The 16,955-nt window shown below is 49.1% G+C and overlaps 1 protein-coding gene across 2 annotated transcripts in view; it reads left to right on the top strand.

The window, feature by feature from the left end:
* Positions 1-13,647, top strand: part of Slc28a1 (solute carrier family 28 member 1) — a 44,529-nt gene extending 30,882 nt beyond the window's left edge. For both annotated transcript variants that reach the window (XM_087901290.1, XM_087901291.1), the window contains 7 exons: positions 4,771-4,901; positions 7,457-7,625; positions 7,709-7,906; positions 9,995-10,076; positions 10,943-11,041; positions 11,146-11,257; positions 11,579-13,647. In XM_087901290.1, the coding sequence (XP_087757416.1) occupies positions 4,771-4,901; positions 7,457-7,625; positions 7,709-7,906; positions 9,995-10,076; positions 10,943-11,041; positions 11,146-11,257; positions 11,579-11,651 (864 nt within the window). In that variant the 3' untranslated portion in view covers positions 11,652-13,647. The remainder of the gene's footprint in view (positions 1-4,770; positions 4,902-7,456; positions 7,626-7,708; positions 7,907-9,994; positions 10,077-10,942; positions 11,042-11,145; positions 11,258-11,578) is intronic.
* The last annotated feature ends 3,308 nt before the right edge of the window (positions 13,648-16,955 follow it).

Genomic DNA, 16,955 nt, shown 5'->3' with positions numbered 1-16,955 from the left:
TATAAGTTCAATGCCAGCCACAGTCACATAGTGAAACCCACTTCAATAAAATAAAATAAAACAAAAAGAAAACTTAAGGACAGTTGGCTGTATTGGGTGTACAGTGGGTCTATGCCCAGTAAACACATCTACAAATGTATCATAAGATGAAAATACATGGACTATGTCTAACCTGCTCCATCGAAGACAATATACTGTCAGCACCAAGCCTTCTCCCGGCCTGAATGTGGGGGCAGGCCTGGATCTGGGGCTTGGCTGGCTGCTGCCACCAGCATTGCCAGAAAGCTTCCCACTCCATTTGCTTAGCCTAGGAAAGATCACGATTTAAAATGTCAAGTGCAATTTCTACAAAAAACGCTTATCACTCTAAGACGACCTTGATGTAAAAATGATCTGTTTGAGCCATTAAGGCAAAGACCATCCTACCAGAAGACCTTTATCCCTTTTCCACCATCTGGCTTAAAACTCCGCTCCTTCCTCTTTTTCAGTCCAGGTCTGGCCCCGGGGGACATTTTTCCTCCCAGCTGACAGCCTGGCTACCCCTCCTCTGTAGCCCTACAGATGTGTGGGGGTTGCCACGGGGCTCCCCAGGGAAAGCCCCAGGCTGCAACCATAACAGAGGGCGGGAAAGGATGTAACTGACCTTCTCCCTTCCCTTCCTCCCCCTCCTTTCTTTTTCCCCTCTTCCCTGTTCCACTCCTCCCCTTCTGGACAGCAGAGAAGCTCTCTTCTGCCCCCACCTGCCCTTAGCAGGTCATTGCCTGGCCTCCTGCCCTATCCATGGAGACTCCCAGAGTCTTTCTGCATAGCTGGGTTTCAAACTCAGGACCCTGTATGCACCAGGCAAGTTGTTAACCTACACTCCCAGTTCACAGATTCATTTTTTTTCTTGCTGTTATTGTTTGTGTATGAGCATAGGGGCACACACGTCAAAGGCCTGTGCGTGGGGGAGGAAGATGACTTTGGAACTGGTTCTCTCCTTCCACCATGGGCTCTGGGCATTGACAAGCGCTCTCACCTGCTGAGCCGTTTCCCGTAGTTCATACATTGCTCTTTGTGGCTCAGCTTCTGACCCTTCGCCCACATCCTTCCCATTGCAGGTGTCTGGCTAGTTCTAGGACCTGGCCAACACCGTAACTGGGAGCTACTGAGCACTTGAAACATGGCTGGTTTGAAAAGAGGTGTGCATCGGAGGCTTTGCACAGAAAGAAATTAAGATATTTTATTAAATAAGTTTATATTATTATGTGGGTGGAAAGAAAGACTTCGGAGATACATTGGGTTAATTAAAATATATTAAAAATGAACTAGACTTCTCTCTTCTCCTCCTTCATTCTTTCTTCTGTGCTGTAGAGCAAACCCGGGGCCTCTATCCCAAATGCTAGGCAAATGCCGTACCACTGAGCTAAGGTAAGGTTTCTTCCTTCCTTCCTTCCTTCCTTCCTTCCTTCCTTCCTTCCTTCCCTTCCTTTCTTCTCTCTCTCTCTCTCTCTCTCTCTCTCTCTCTCTCTCTCTTTAAATAGTGTCTCACTAAGTTACTTAGACTGACCTGGACTGGTGACCTCCTGCCTCAGCTTCCCAACTAGTGTTACCAACTTGCTCCTCCCAGGCCTGGCTTCCTTTGCACTTTAAAAGATGTGGCTGCTGGCCACAGTAAATGTGTGGACGCCTTTCTGTGTGACGTCACATGTCTTCGAGGCCCAGCACCGGGGAGGTAGAGGAGAAAGATCACAAGTTTGAGGTTACCATCAACCACATAGCAACTTCGAGACTAGCCTGAGATACATGAGGAAAAGATATGGGACAGGTGGAAGGGTGTATTTGTGTTCTCCATCGTGTTTGTATTGGACAGCAGCGGCCTAGGTCTTCTCTATTGTCACACAGCCCCAAGTGCCATTTGAATCATTCTCTTGTGATTGCCACACCCATCTCCAACTATGCCGTTGTTCCAAAGGCTCTAGAATTGATACCAGCTTTTACTGCAAATCCAAGCAGACTGGTCTCTTGGCGCAGGGGCCTCTGAACCCAAGCTGGTCGGGGGAACATTCAGGAGTTGGCCACTCGTGTTTCATACTGAATTGTCCCCAAGTGGAACAGGGTCTTCAAGATCCTGAGTGGGCAACGTGACTCTGTCGTTTCGTTTCCACACCTGTAAAATGGTCAGCTGGACTTACCGCCTGACCGCCGTAGGTGGACCGAGGATGGGCAGAAAGCATGTAGCGTGGCGCCGACAAGGTGGTCAGAGTAAGATGGGAAACCTGCCTGGTGACTGGCTCCTTTGTTTCCTTTCTGAATGGTGGTGTTGCTCTTGTCACCCCTTTCCACGGGGGACACCCGGGTAGAAGGAGACCTAGGTAGCTGATAGAGGGCATTCTTGATTGAACTCCTAGAGACAGGGTTGGGGAAAAGAGGCACAGTAGGTTGGTGTGGGATGAAGCAGAGCTGGCTTCCCGGCCTGCATGCAGGTCTCCACCTCTCTGTGAAGAGCAGGAATGGCCACTGTGGGATTTGAGGCTGTGACTTCAACGTCTCTGGAATATATGATCCCCACTAAGATCGAAGCTTGCAAACCGGACGTGCTCTTCAAGCTGAAGAATAGGTCAGGATCCATGCTGGCGGACAGAGAAGCCCCAGACTGCAGGTGTAATATTGTCTATACTGGAGCTGGGCCGTCAGAGAGGAGACCAGTGAATCCCTGAAAGTTCAAAGAGGCCACCTGTGCAAATCACCCTTTCTTGGGGAAGGATCGGGGTCCTGGGCCTGCCATCCAGTGCTTGTGGCAGAGGAGTTGGGGCCGTCACAGGTTTGTTTCATGGTGTGTGAGTGGGTTTTCTGTTACTATGAAAAAGCACCCCCAGAGAAACCCTGAGAATGAAGATTTAGCTTATTAATTATCACGCCTGCAGAGGTTTCCACTCATACTCACTGTGGGCTTGTGCTGAGATGGAACAACATGGCAGAGGTGTGGTAGAACAATGCCCAGCCTACCTCATGGCTGCAGGGGAAGCAGAGAGACAGAGAGGAGGAGTCTGGACGCAAGATGTACCCTTAAAGGTGTATCCCAGGGACCCACTCTTCCGACCAGGCTGTCCCTCCAGTTGCAGTGTGTTGATAGATTAGCCTGCTGATGAAGCGAGCCCCTCCCTGCTGTAAGTCAGTGACTCCTCTGTTGCATCGACTGAGGACCAAGCCTTAACACTTGAGCCTTTGTGAGCAACACTTCATTTTCACACTCCGTGTGGTTTCTGCTTCTGACTAAGAAGAAGCAAGCGGTTTGGAAAAAGAAGGAGGATTTCAGAGCCTGCAGAGATCCTGAAGATCTCCAGGCCTGCTTCTTCCATCCCAGCACTTCCTGGCTGTTCCCTTGGAACTTCTGTCGTCTGCTTTTATTAGCCCATGCAAACTCACCTCTCTCCTTCTCTCATCTCCTCTCCCTCCTCCATCTTTTGAGACAGAGGCTCACCGTGTAGCTCTGACTGGTCTGGAATTTACTACATAGACCAGGCTGGTCTTGAACTCACCAAGATCTACCTGCCTCTGCTGGGACTAAAGACATGTGTTACCATGCCAAGAAAAGGCCAAGGCCATTTGTTTTGAGCTGTCTGATGAGGGTCTGGGAACTTAACTCAAGTCTTCTGTAAGAGCAGCAAGCATTCTTAACTGTGGAAATATCTTTCCAACCCCACCCCTTTTTAAAATAGGGTCTCATGTATCTAGGTTGGCTTCAATCTCACTGTGCAACCAAGGATGACTTTGAACTTCTGATTCTCCCATCATCCCCAGAGTACTAACATTACAGGACCACGCCACCGTTTCCAGCTGGCATGGTTCCAGGAAAGGAACCCAACACTTCTTGATGCTAGACCTGTTTATAAAAATGGTATAGATTTGTGGACCTATTGGAAGCCATCAAAACGCATCAGGGAAGAAAATTACTTCAAACCCATCTCACCAGGGCTAGCCAATGTGCCGATAACTTTGGGGGACTTGTTTCTGGAGTTCTTTCTGGGCCTTGGGTTTCCCCATCATTACAGTCCCAGTCTTTAAGCATTGTTATGGGTACGTTCCCATGTTACTGCAAGACCCCAAGAAACATCATTTTCTAGAGATCATTCTCAGGATGGAACGATGGTTCAGTGGCTGAGAGCCCTGGCTGTCCTTACATAGAACCCATGTTCCAGCACCCACATGACAGCTCACAATCACCTGTAACTCCAGTTTCAGGAGATCGAAGGTCCTCTGCTCTGGCCTTCTCAGGCACCAGGCGCCTACAATGCAGCATGATGCACCATCATGGAGGCAAAACACCCATTCACACGGAATAAACAAGGTTTTAGAGGTCGTTCGCTCATTGTGAGTTAAGACGGTTGAGCGGGTTCTGAGCTCACGTTTTGGTGATTAACCCAGCAGAGGTGGAAGCTATCTCATCTGTCACTGGATCAGTGAGGGTCTGTGTCTTAGAAGCAACCCACCCTTCACCCTGAGTTGGTGGTGTTTTACCATCTTGCTGGAGTGCCTGGCCGGTGTGATTGCTGGAGACAGACTCAGTGCCTCCTGGGTCGTGGAAGGAGGCTGACTCCCAGGAAGAGTTCCCTAGCATAGGAGTGAGTGTGACGACCTTCCTCTTCCTACTTCCTGAGTGCTGGGATTACAGGTCTGCACCTCCACACCTGGTTCCGTGGTTCTGGAGATCAAATCTAGGGCTTCGTGCATGCTAGGCAGGGACTCTACTATTACCAGCCCTGGCCCAGCTCTTGGTTGTTCTTGCAGATCGATGCTGCCTCCTTAATTGCTGCTTCCGTGATGGCGGCCCCTTGCGCTTTGGCTCTCTCCAAGCTGGTCTACCCGGAGGTGGAGGAGTCCAAGTTCCGGAGTGAGGAAGGGGTGAAGCTGACTTATGGGTGAGTGCTGCAGGGGGGCTGTCGCAGACGGCACGGGTGCTGGGTGGGGGAGCAGGGGTAGCGAGGAACAGTGTTGTCCTTGCCTCATTTCCGTCTCCCACGGAGCTCTCTCTCCCATCACTACCTTGGCTTCATAAGCAAAAACAGACTCTCTTTTTTTTTTAAAGAACTAATTGATTTATTTACTATGTATGAGTATTTGCCTGTGTGCCTGTATCTGCACCATGAGCTTGATGAGGCCAGAAGAGGGTATGGAATCCTCTGGAACCGGAGCCTCCATGTGGGTTGGTTATAAGCCTCCGTTTGTGTCCTGGGAATTGAACTTGGGTCCTCTGGAAGTGCATCCAGTTATTTTTAACCTGTGATCCATCTCTTCAACCCAAACACAGACTTGCTGAACGAGGTAGGAGAATGGCCAGCCTAACTACATTGCAAGGTCTGGACCAACTTGGGCTCCATAGTGAGACTCCTATCAACAGAACAAAACTAAGAAAAAAAAAAAACAAATACTGATTGCATTTTTCAAGTCATAATCTGCCTCTGACCAGGAAGAAAAAAAGTACTGGTCAAGGTTCACCGAGTGGGGCTCAGTTCTTGATAAGGACCGGTGTTGCTCCTTGCTACCGTCTCTGCATGCCTGGCCTCTGACCACCAGGTGGCAGCCTCACATTGACAAGTGGCTTGTCAAGTCCTAACAGGCCTTGTCAGGGTCCAATCCTTTAAAACTGGTGAAAAGACTCTGGGCGTGGTGTCTTTTGTCCGTGGAAGCAGAAAGGCTAGGAATTAGAGGCCATCCTTACTACACTGAAAATTCCCGGCTAGCCTAGGCTCTGTGAGGCCCTGTCTCAAACTCAGAAGTGGGAAAGACCCAAATGTGAGTTACCCCAACTTCTTGTGAGTTATTCACTCGTCTTGAGGCTTTGGGGCTGCTCTCTCCTGTGGAAATAGACTGTAAACCACCTCTATCATCGCCCCTCCTCCTCTGTCTCTTTTCCTTCTTCTCTTCTTCTTCATCCCCTCCTTACCCCCCCCTCCCTTTTGGAGACAAGGTCTCAAGTGTCCAATCTAGTCTCAAACTGGCTAGTTCTGAGGATGACCTTGAACTTCTGCCTCTACTGCCTGATGTTGGAATTATAGGTGTACTATCACACCCGATTTATGGGGTGCTGGGGAGTCGAACCCAGAGTCTTGCACCTGCTAGGGAAGCACTCCACCAGCTGAATGACATGCCTAACCTTTATTATGTATTTTCTGGTAAACATCTTTATACACATGCATATTTACAGGCTTATTTCTTTTTATTTTATGTATATGATTGGTTTTGCCTGCATGTATGTAAGTGTACTGTATGCATTCCTGGTGCCCTTGGAGAGCAGAAGGAAACAGATCCCCCGTTAGCTAGAGTTAGGGACAGTTGTAAGCTGCCAGGGGTCTGGGAACTGAACTCGAGTCCTCTGTGAGCAGCAAGATCTCTTAACCCCCTTGACAGCAAGATCTCTCCAGCCCCTTGACAGCTTTTAATTGCATTTCTGTTATTTATTGTGTGTGTGTATTAGTGGGTTCATGTGTGTCGCAGGACTTGTGTGGAGGTTCCAGGACATTCAGAGGACCCTCAGAAAAAGAAAAGAACCTCAAGAGGGAAAGAGGGCTGCTGGTCACAGAACCGAGACAAGATCAGGTTTCTGCAAAGGCTTCAAGGCAGAAGTTGATAGCTCAGTGTATCTCTGGCCTCTTGAATGCAGGCTGGTCTCTGTCACCTCTTGTGGGTGTTAACGCTCTGCTTCTACCATGTGGGTCCCAAGCATCAGACCCAGGTCATCAGCCTTGGCAGCAAGCATCTTCCTTTTTAGACATAGCTGGCTCGGAACTCACTATGTAGACCAAGCTGGCCTCAAACTTACAGAGATCTGATGGGATTAAAGGTGTGTGCCCTCAAGCCTGGCTTCTGGTCGCTTTTTAAAAATAAAGAGAAACAGATGTTCTTAATAAGAACTTTTGCTCAAATCGATATATCAAAAACATTTTCATTTCATCAGGTGACCCATAAAAATAGTAAGAGACCAGGCAGGTGGTGTAGGTCTTTAATCCCAGCACTTGGGAAGCAGGTGAATCTCTGTGAGTTCTAGGCTAGCCTGGTCTACATCATGAGTTCCAGGATAGAGAGACCCTGTCTCGACAAAATAAAACAAAAGCTAAAATATTTTTTGCCTCCCTCCCTCCCTTGTCTCAGATTCTCAAAATGTGAGTGGAATATTGAATTTACAGCATAGTGTGGTTGGGACCAGCCTGCTTGCAAGTGACCTAAAGCACTTAATTATCAATTGTCCTGCAGTGCAGCCCAGGACCTGGGTATTTTCCTTATTCTTTGACCAGCAGGTCACCCTTTCCTCCTCTTATCTCTCTCTTGAAGTTCTTTCCTCTCCCTGTCTTGGACAGAAAACAAGCCTCCTCAGTTCTGAAGACCTCTGTTCAAGGTTCCTCTTTGAACCTATAACGGGGGGCTTTCCTGTTTCTGGGGACATACTAGTAATGACACCTATCGATCCCCATGGTAGGGACGCTCGGAACCTCGTGGAAGCAGCCAGCGCTGGGGCTGCCATCTCAGTGAAGGTCGTCGCCAACATTGCAGCCAATCTGATTGCCATCCTGGCTGTCCTGGCCTTCATCAACGCTGCCCTTTCCTGGCTGGGGGACATGGTGGATATCCAGGGACTCAGCTTCCAGGTGTGGCTGTGGTGGAGGGGAGGGTCTCGGGATAGGGAACGAAGGACGGAGACCCTGTCTGACCCAGATCTCTTTATCCTCAGCTCATCTGCTCCTACGTCCTGCGGCCTGTGGCCTTCTTGATGGGCGTGGCCTGGGAGGACTGTCCGGTGGTGGCCGAGCTGCTGGGCGTCAAACTGTTTCTGAATGAGTTTGTGGCCTATCAAGAGCTTTCCCAGTACAAACAGCGCCGCCTGGCAGGGGCTGAGGAGTGGCTCGGTGACAAGAAACAGTGGATCTCTGTGAGTGCCCCTTTCCTTCCCGGCAGCGCGGGGATGGCCCAGCATTCCCTAGGGCCCCTGGAAACTGTTTTCGTGTTTCGCTGGGCCTGCCTGAGACACACTGAGGTGGCGCTTAAGCACCCATATCCTGCTCTCCTGGCAGACCAGACAGACATCGGGGCCTCACTGTGAGCTCCCGAAAGAGATTTGTCTGAGACCAAGTTCCAGATGGGCCACTGCTAGCTTTGGCCTTGGGTGAAATACTGTGCCTTGCCTCTCTTTTGGAAAACAGGGATGTAATGCCTGCCACCTCTCCCCAAAGGGAGCATGTGGGATTGCTAAAGAAGAAGTGAGCTAGGAGAACCTCCACCACAGCCCCTGAGGATACACACGGTGTAGGGCTTGGCTTTTTTCGTTGACATTTATTCTAAAAATACCACCATGAACAAAACGACACAAGACCTATATGACATTCGCCTTTCTGAAAGAATACAAAGTCAGAACATAATGTTGGGAATAAAAAAAAAAAATCTGTAATCTCACTATCCTAAAATGACAGCTATTGCTATTTTATCCATTTTCTTCTTTTTCATTGCTGTTTGGGGGGCAGGGATTCATATAGCCCAGGCTAGCCAAAGATATGTGGAAGACTGACCTTAAACTCCTGATCCTTCTGGAGTGCAGGGATTACAGGTGCGAGCCTCCATGAGAACTTCTTTTTTTTTTTCTAAGACAGTATTCACAGTTACTAGAGGCCTACAGCATAGCCAGTTTCTCCCTCATCTTTAAGACGTATGGAGATTTTGATTGTTGGTGTTGCAGATGGAACCAGGCCCTTGTTATGCATACTAAACACTGAACTATGCATTTGAAATTTATGTTCACACACACACACACACACACACACACACACATTTTTTTTTTTTAAGAGACAGGGTTTTTCTGGGTAGTCTTGGCTGTTCTGAATCTCCCCCTATAGACCAGGCTAGTCTTCTAGTCTTTGCCTCCTGAGTGCTGAGATTAAAGGTATTTGACACCATGCCCTGCTCCAAAATTAATGTATCTTTAAATTATTCGATAATACTTATTTCAGTATGTGTGTGTGTGTGTTGCACATATGGAAGCCAGGGAACAACTTGCAGGAGTTGATTGACAGTTGACTTAACAGCAAGCATTTCCACAGGCTCAAATGTGAGCGTCTCACCATCTTTACCAGTCTTGTGCGGTTGGGTCATTCATCTGAATTCCTTATTTGGCTGTGTGTATGGCAATGTTGAAATGACTCTCGCGGTGTGTAGAACTTTCCCTGCCCCTTGGGTCATTTCTTCAGGAGCTCCCTCAGAGGTGGGCGAGCAGGACTCCACACAGAGCAACTTTCCTAACTAGCTAGTTTAACTAGTGGTTAAATGCCACCTCATCGGGCTCGCTGCTGACACCACTGGAAACAAAGCAGCAGCATTGGAAGTCTGTACTTCAGAGCAAGCTTGGGGGCTGAGGGTGTAGCTCAGTTGGTAGAGTGCTTGCCTGGCCGTACACAAAGCCCACGGTTCCATCCCCAGCACTGTACAAACTACAGGTGTGGTTGGCTGTAGGCGTGGTAGCGTTTGGGCAAGGTAGTGTAAGTGGGTAGGAGTTCAAGGTCATTCTCAGGACTATTTGAAGCCCTGTCTCCAAAACCAAACCAAACCAAAACAAAACAAAAAGGTGGGCACTTAGGATACAGGCCAAAGGACAGCTGAGAGAGGGGGCTGGGTCTTTGAGGCAGTAAAGCGTGAGCTCCCTTAAAGTGGGAGAATGAGACTAGCAAAGGAGACTCAGGAAGGGCACCAAGGCCACAGAGGAATTGAGTGAATTAAGACTAGGGAGGGAGAGATGGGTCAGTGGCTAAGAGCACTGGCTGCACTTCCAAAGGTCCTGAGTTCAATTCCCAGCCCCCACGTGGTGGCTCACAGCCATCTATAATGAGATCTGGTGCCCTCTCCTGGTACAAAGGTGAACATACAGAAAGAACACGCATATACATAAAATAAATAAATGTTTAAAAAAGAAAAAAGGACTAGGGAGGCTTCATGGCCTGGGGTGAGGCCTCTTTGTAATCTGTATTTCCAGGTCAGAGCAGAAGTCCTGACGACGTATGCCCTCTGCGGATTCTCCAACTTGAGCTCCATCGGCATCATGCTCGGAGGCCTGAGTGAGTCCCTGGCCTTGAAGCAGCCAGGAGCCAGGACTCATAGTGGATGGCTGGGAAGGGTTGATGGGGGACAATGGGCAGTGTAAAGGGAGGGAGGGCATAGGCTAATGAAGGGCACCCTCATCCTGGCCCCTTCCAGCTCCCCCACTTTCTTCCCTCTCAATGTGAGTTTTTTGGCTCATTTTGGCTTTCCACCGTGCCCTCACAGCCAGGGAGAGAAAGGCCCCTCGTGAGTGTGGCTCAGCCCAGATGGGCACAGCTGCCTTCAAGGCTTAGAGAGAGTAAACCTCTCTTTGCGTTGGAGAAGTGATCGTCAGGATGTCGCCACACCCCAAACCCATCTTCCTAGCTGGGCATAGTAGCATCATATAATCTATAATCCCAGCATATCCAGGAGGCTGAAACTGGAGAATCAGGAGTTCAAACCCAGTCTCGGCTATATGAAACCTTGTCACAAAACAAAACAAACGACAACACACATTCCCAAAGGCTGGCAATGTCGCTCAGTTGCTAGAGTGCTTACTTTGCATGCTGGAGACTGTGTTTAACCTCCAGTACCAGATCAGCGGGGTACAGTGGCTCATGCCTGAAATCTCTGCATTGGGGAGGCAGAGGCCAGTCTCGGCTGAGTGAGACCCTGTCTCATAAAAAAAGAAAGAGAAACCAACTTCTTTTCCTCCTCCTGCTCCAGTGCGTGGGGTGAAGGGGACATTATCGGAAGCTTCTTGATAGGTCAGGGGACAATGAAGGGCCACATCTGCCCTCCTGCTACTCAGCAGAGGAGGGCGGTGCCAGAGCTTCAGGAGGTGGGCAGAGGGGTGGGGTGGGTGGCTTCCTTGACCCTGAGCTCTCTTGCCCCTCTGCAGGCTCTCTGGTGCCCCAGCGGAGGAGTGACTTCTCCCAGATTGTGCTCCGGGCGCTGATCACCGGGGGTTTTGTGTCCTTGGTGAACGCCTGTGTGGCCGGTGAGTGCAGCGGGTTCACCAGGCTCAGAACCCCGCGTCCCGGTTTCTCCTAGGCAGACAGGGTTGGTTCCCGGGCCAAGCCTCCAAGCTGCTTCCCTCCACAGGGATCCTCTACGTGCCCAGGGGGGTCGAGGTGGACTGCGTATCTCTTCTGAACGGGACCCTCAGCAGCAGCAGCTTTGAAGTGTACCAGTGCTGTGGCCAGGTTTTCCAGGGGTGAGCGCCTGGGCTGTGGATGGTGGCTAACCTGGGGTTTCCAGTCACAGAGCCGAAGACTGAAGTATCCTCCGTGCTTTCGTGCTTTCGGCACTAGGGGGCGGGGTAGGAGGACCGTTCGGGCTGCTGCAGTTGTGATGGACGGGAGTGGCGGGGTGGAGTGTGGGTGGGGGCGGGGGCAGGGAATGAAGGCTTAAAGACCAAGGCTGTGGAGGAAAAGTTGGACCAGAGATGTGGAGCGACTTTCCCAGAGCTGCACAGTCTATGAACTGCCACAGAAGTGGCCTGGATGTCCTACCGTGGCTTTCGCTTTTTTCTCAGCACCAACTTGGAGTTCAGCCCAGTGGCCCTGGACAACTGCTGTCGGTTTTACAATCGCACGATCTGCACATAGCTGGAACTGAACATCTTTCTACCCTCAGGGGTCATTCAGCCCAGGAAGTGTCTGACCTCAAGGAGGCCGTGGGACTCATCAGTACTTCCATTCTACAACCGGGCAAGGGTGCTACAGGGAATGAGTACGTCGGCAAATGAACCCTCCCACCCCACCCCACCCCACCCCCACCCCCGCTGCTCACATCACTGCTCCTCCATGCCCTACCTCTTCAAGTGTGAGTTCCCGATGTCTCTTCTGCTCCCGTGCATCCTGTGGGCTAACATTCCGGTCCTCCCTACTCCTCTTTCCTTAGTGTCCTCATGTGCACCTGCCCCAGGCCTCCTCCCTGCTCCCTCCCAAGCGTCAAACTTCAGTTCCCAGAGCGCTTTCCAAACCCGCGTCCTGTGGACAGTAGGTGCAATGGTCCGAGGGTCCCGTGACCGCTAAGTTTAGAACACTGAGTTAAATAAAGTTAGACAGAGTTAGTTTGTTTTGGTTTTTAGATGGGGTCTCATGTAGCTCATTCTGTAGGTGGGAATTCCGATCCTCTTGCTGTCCAAAGTACAGGTGTGCCCATCATACCTGACCCTTAAGAACTTGTTATTTGAGCTGTCAGGAGACCTCAGCTGGTCAAGGTATCTGCGACTAAACTCCCGTAGTAAAGAGAATGACTTCTGCCTGTTGTCCACTGACCTCTACATGTGTACTATGGCAATGCCCCCACATCTTCCCGATGAAAAATAACAAAATGTAGCCGGGCAGTGGTGGTGCACACCTTTAATCCCACTCAGGAGGCAGAGGCAGGTGGAGCTCTGAGTTTGAGGCCAGCCTGGTCTACATAGAGAGCTTCAGGAGAGCCAAGGGTACACAGAGAAACCCTGTCTTGGAAAATTAATAATAATAATAATAATAATAATAATATAATTTTAAAGCTTTATTATTTGTGTGTGTGTGCGCATAACACCGCACACACGTGGAAACCAGAGAACAACCTTTGAGAGTTGGTCCTTTCCTTCTACCTTTGTATGTTATGGATTCTGAGGATCAAACTCAAGTCTTGTCTTCAGACTTGCATGGCAGGCTCTTTATCTGAGGAGCCATCTGTCAGCCCAAGAAGTTTCTTTGTTTTGTTCTTTTCTGCTTGTTTGTTTGTTTGTGACAGGGCCTTATTATGCAGCCCTGGCTGTCCTGTAACTCACTGTGTAGACCAAGCTGGCCTCCCCATCTGTCTCCTGAGTGCTGGGATTAAGGGCCGGTACCACCAGTCTCAGCTCCCGGAACTTTTCTTGAAGGAAGTATCTTTTTGAAGGTGTCCCAGAATACAGCTGGGCAAATACCGCAGAGTCACATTGCTTTATTTTCCCTCATTGTGGCACTAGCAAATGTTCGCATAGAACTGGGATCAGGCAGGACGCTCAGTGCTTTATGGGGTTTTTTTAAGTCCTTGCGCCAATCCCGTGAGGTTGGCACCATTGTTATCCCTGGTTGGCAAGTCAGAGCCCCAGAGAGGTTGAGTAACTTGCCCAACGAAACATAGCTAGAAAGGAGAGGCAGGCTTTAAACCCAGGGCATTAGAAAGTTCAGTCATCAGTGATGGGTTACTTCTCTGCTAGGTCACCAGTGTTTGTGGAACTCTGCTGGGTAACTAGATAGCTCCTGCTTCCTGCTTCCTTTCCTCATGTCTTGCTCTGAGCCCATTAGGTCAGGTTTTGATATTTATTTCCAAATATCCAAAGACCCCCTAAGCTAGTTAGTCTATGCCTCTGCTGGCCTGTAGGCAAGTCTGTGGATCATTCTCCTGAATGTGTGTTGATATGGGAGGGCCCAACCCACTGTGGGCGGTTCTATCCCTAGGCAGGTGGTCCTGGGTTGTATTTGAAACCAAACTGAACAAGATGTAAACAAGTCAGTAAGCAGCATTCCTCTGTGGTCCCTACTTCAGCTCCTGCCTCAGCTTCCCTAGCTAAAGGCCTGTGCTTGAGATATGTAAATCAAATAAATTCTTTCCTCCTGAGCTGGTTTTGGTCAGTTTTATCACCGAGGCAAAAAGAAACTAAAGAGTTTGGTACTGGAGAGAAGAGTTTTATGGGTTTTGGAGAGGATTGTGGATGCCCTTGGGACTTTGGAAAAATTGTTGAGTGCTTAAAACTTAATGGGCTGTTCTGTGGGAACTTGAAAGACAAGAATCTTGAGGGAAATGCAGATGATGGAAACCTGATTTATGAAGCTTCAGAGTCGCTCAAAGACTAGCAAGGCTATTTGTATATATTGACTTAAGAGTCCATGGAAGTGAAACCTTTAGTTTACTGGGACCATCAATGCTGCTGAGCTGACAATGAAAAATCAGCTGTGTTTAACATGAACCCAGAATCATCGAGGCAAAAATCTTCTGGGAAGCATTTCCTCAGGATGGGCCTGCTGGAATGTCAAGGCCGAGCATCAAGCTGGCAGCAGACTGTGGCAATGTGAAAGAGACTCGCACGTCATACTGATTTTGAAAGCCTGAAGGGGTCATGGAGAGCAGCAAGGAGTCCCTGAGGCTTGACACGGTGTACTTGGCACGGTGTAGAACTAGGAGGGACCGTTGGTGAAGGTGCTCTCAGTTACAGTGGCAGCTCTAGGACTGCAGGAGTCATGGAGAGAAGCTGAGGCACAGCACCATCTTCAGCGCTCCTGAAGATGCCAGGAGAGGACATTGGCAGAGGTGGGGCCTCAGATGCAGTGAAGACCCCCAGCAGATGGGAGCTGGCAGGACTGTGGGATGGCCACCCAGGACAGCAGTAGGGATGGAGTGGAGCTGGCCTGAGTCTATGAGACTAGCTGTGCATGTTAGAAATGGCGGAGCTGGGAAAATGGGACCCTCAAACCCTTTGGAGCCCAGAAGATCATGAGTGAGTCCCAAATGTCAGAGATTGAGCTTTGCAAGCTGTTGAATTTGGGTTTACTTTGATATGGTTGTGATTGTGCCCTGGTTCTTCCTTTTAGAACAAGAAAGTATATAATTTATTTTGGGTTTTATAGGAATCCACAGTAAAGAGACTTTGAATATTTAAATTTATTTTTATTGCATATGTGTGTAAGATATATGTTTGCGGGCACACAGATTTACTACAGTGTGTGTGAGCACATGTGCGCCCGCCAACAGACAACCTTGTGCAGTCTGGTTTCTCCTTTCACCTTTATGTGTGTTCCAGGGGTTGAACCCAGTCATCAGACTTACAAGCCAAGCTCTTTACCCATAGAGCCATTTTACTGGCTCTGACTTTGGTTGTGTTTAAAATAATTTATTTTTATCTTACGTGTACGAGTGTTTGTGTGCATATATTATGTGTACTATGAATGTGTCTGGTGCCTTCAGAGGTCAGAAGAGGGTGTCGGATCCTCTGGAACTGGAGTGAGAGACAACTGTGGATGCTGGGAGCCTGGGTCCTCTATAAGAACAGCAAGTACTTTTAACTTGAATCATCTCTCCAGCCCTACTTTGCATTTTTTAAAGAGATATTGAACTTTTAAGTGATAGATTTTTTTTAAAGATTGTGGAACTTAGGAGAGGGAGGGAGGGTGAGCTGTGGTTGATATATAAAATGAATAAAAATATCAGAAAAAGAATGTGGGACTTTTAAAAGTTGGACCACATTTTTTTTTTAAATTTTGATCTTAGTATTGGCATGAGATCTTGGAAACAAAAAACCTTAAAGGTTTTGGTTTAATAGTGATGAATGTATGTGTCAGGTTGACCAGGGGTCATTTGTTTTGACTTGACGAGAACCTCAGCTGAGGAGTTGTCATCCTCAGATTAGTCTGTGGGAATGTCTTTAGGGCATTTTCTTGATTGCTCATTGATATGGAAAGGCCAAGCCCACTGTGGGCAGCACCAGCCCTAGGCAGGCAGTCTTGGGTTGTATAAAAATACAAGATGAACAAGCAAATAGGCAGAATTCCTCCATGGCCTTTGCTACAGTTCCCACCTTGGGTTCTGGTTGGACCCATCAATCACGGACTGTGTTCGGAACATGTAAACCAAGCAAACCCTTTCTTCCCCAAGCTGATCTTGGCAGTGTCTTCTCACTGCAGGAAAAGCGGCCTGGGACACCTGCCTTTGCTTCTGCAGTTCGTCTCTGGTGCACCCTCCCCTCTCCCTCCTTCCCAGGCTCCTGTCTCAATACTCATTTTCCCCAGTGGTTTTGGCTTCAGGGACCTTCGTGCACCTGTTTCTTCACCTCTACCTGCCACCTCCAACCTCCTTCCCAGTACAGACCTGCACTTGCCTGAGGCAGAGGAACTTGGAGCCCTGTGTGGCAGCTACTGGCTCTACCACAGTGATCTGGGTCCTGTCGTCTTGGCCGTGTAGTTTTGTTCCAAGGGCACCTTCCTTACTCTGTGGGCCCCATAGCAGACCTGAGTCCCCGTCCTCTGGACCCTTAGCTGTGTAGTGTGGAAGCTTGGCTTGACTCCTGTACCCCATGGCTATGGTCCTGGCCTTTTCTCCTAAACCCTCCTCCCACAGCCCTTGAGCTATTAGCTGAACTCTGCTGAAGTTGCCTGCACAGCTGCCTTCCAAGGTCAAACCTCCAACCCTTCCTCACCTCTCTGTTGGGTCTAACTGTCCTTGTCCTGATGTTCTGGACTTCTTCTTACTCATTGCATGGCCAGTGATGTTCCTGGGAAAATGGCAACTCCTTGGACATGAACTTCACAGTGTCTCTGGTTTTCTCCCAAAGTAACGAGCATGGTGCTGGACTTAGGCTTGTGGAAATGGATAGCAATTCACTGAGAGTCCTCTGTGGAGACAGCATGCTGAGCTGATCTGGGCTTGGGCACAGGATTCAGAGCTTCGTGGTCACAGAGTAGTGAACTTTTGTCATCTCTTAGCTCCGACCATTATTGTCACCTGCACTCACAGAAGTTAGGTGTTCCGTAAGGATGGGGCCACATGTATGTATTGCTTAGAGGAGTCATGGTTGTTGGCACCCAGTGGCCATGCTTCACGGCATTCTAGGCAAAAGCTTCTAGGCTGAGTATGATGGTCTGTGCCTATGATATCAGCTTTTGGGAGCGGGAAACAGAAAGATCAGGAATTCGGGTATATAATGAGTTAAATGCCAGCCTAGGCTGCACAAGTTCCTGTCTCAGAAAAAAACAGAACAACAACAAAACCAAAAGCAAAACAAATAACATCTTTTAAGCCAGGTTGGCACAGGTGCCTCCACCTGCCCCTCCAGCAGCTGGAACAGGCATTGCTAATCGATCTCAGCTCTTCTCTCACCCTGTTGAGAAGGCTCCCTGCTACAAGAGCCCACCACCAAGCAGTTCAAGGTTCTT

The sequence above is a fragment of the Myodes glareolus genome, chromosome 24, assembly GCF_982192425.1.
Source record: "Myodes glareolus chromosome 24, mMyoGla1.1, whole genome shotgun sequence".
Lineage (NCBI taxonomy): Eukaryota > Metazoa > Chordata > Mammalia > Rodentia > Cricetidae > Myodes > Myodes glareolus.
This window is presented reverse-complemented; position numbering and strand designations above follow the sequence as displayed.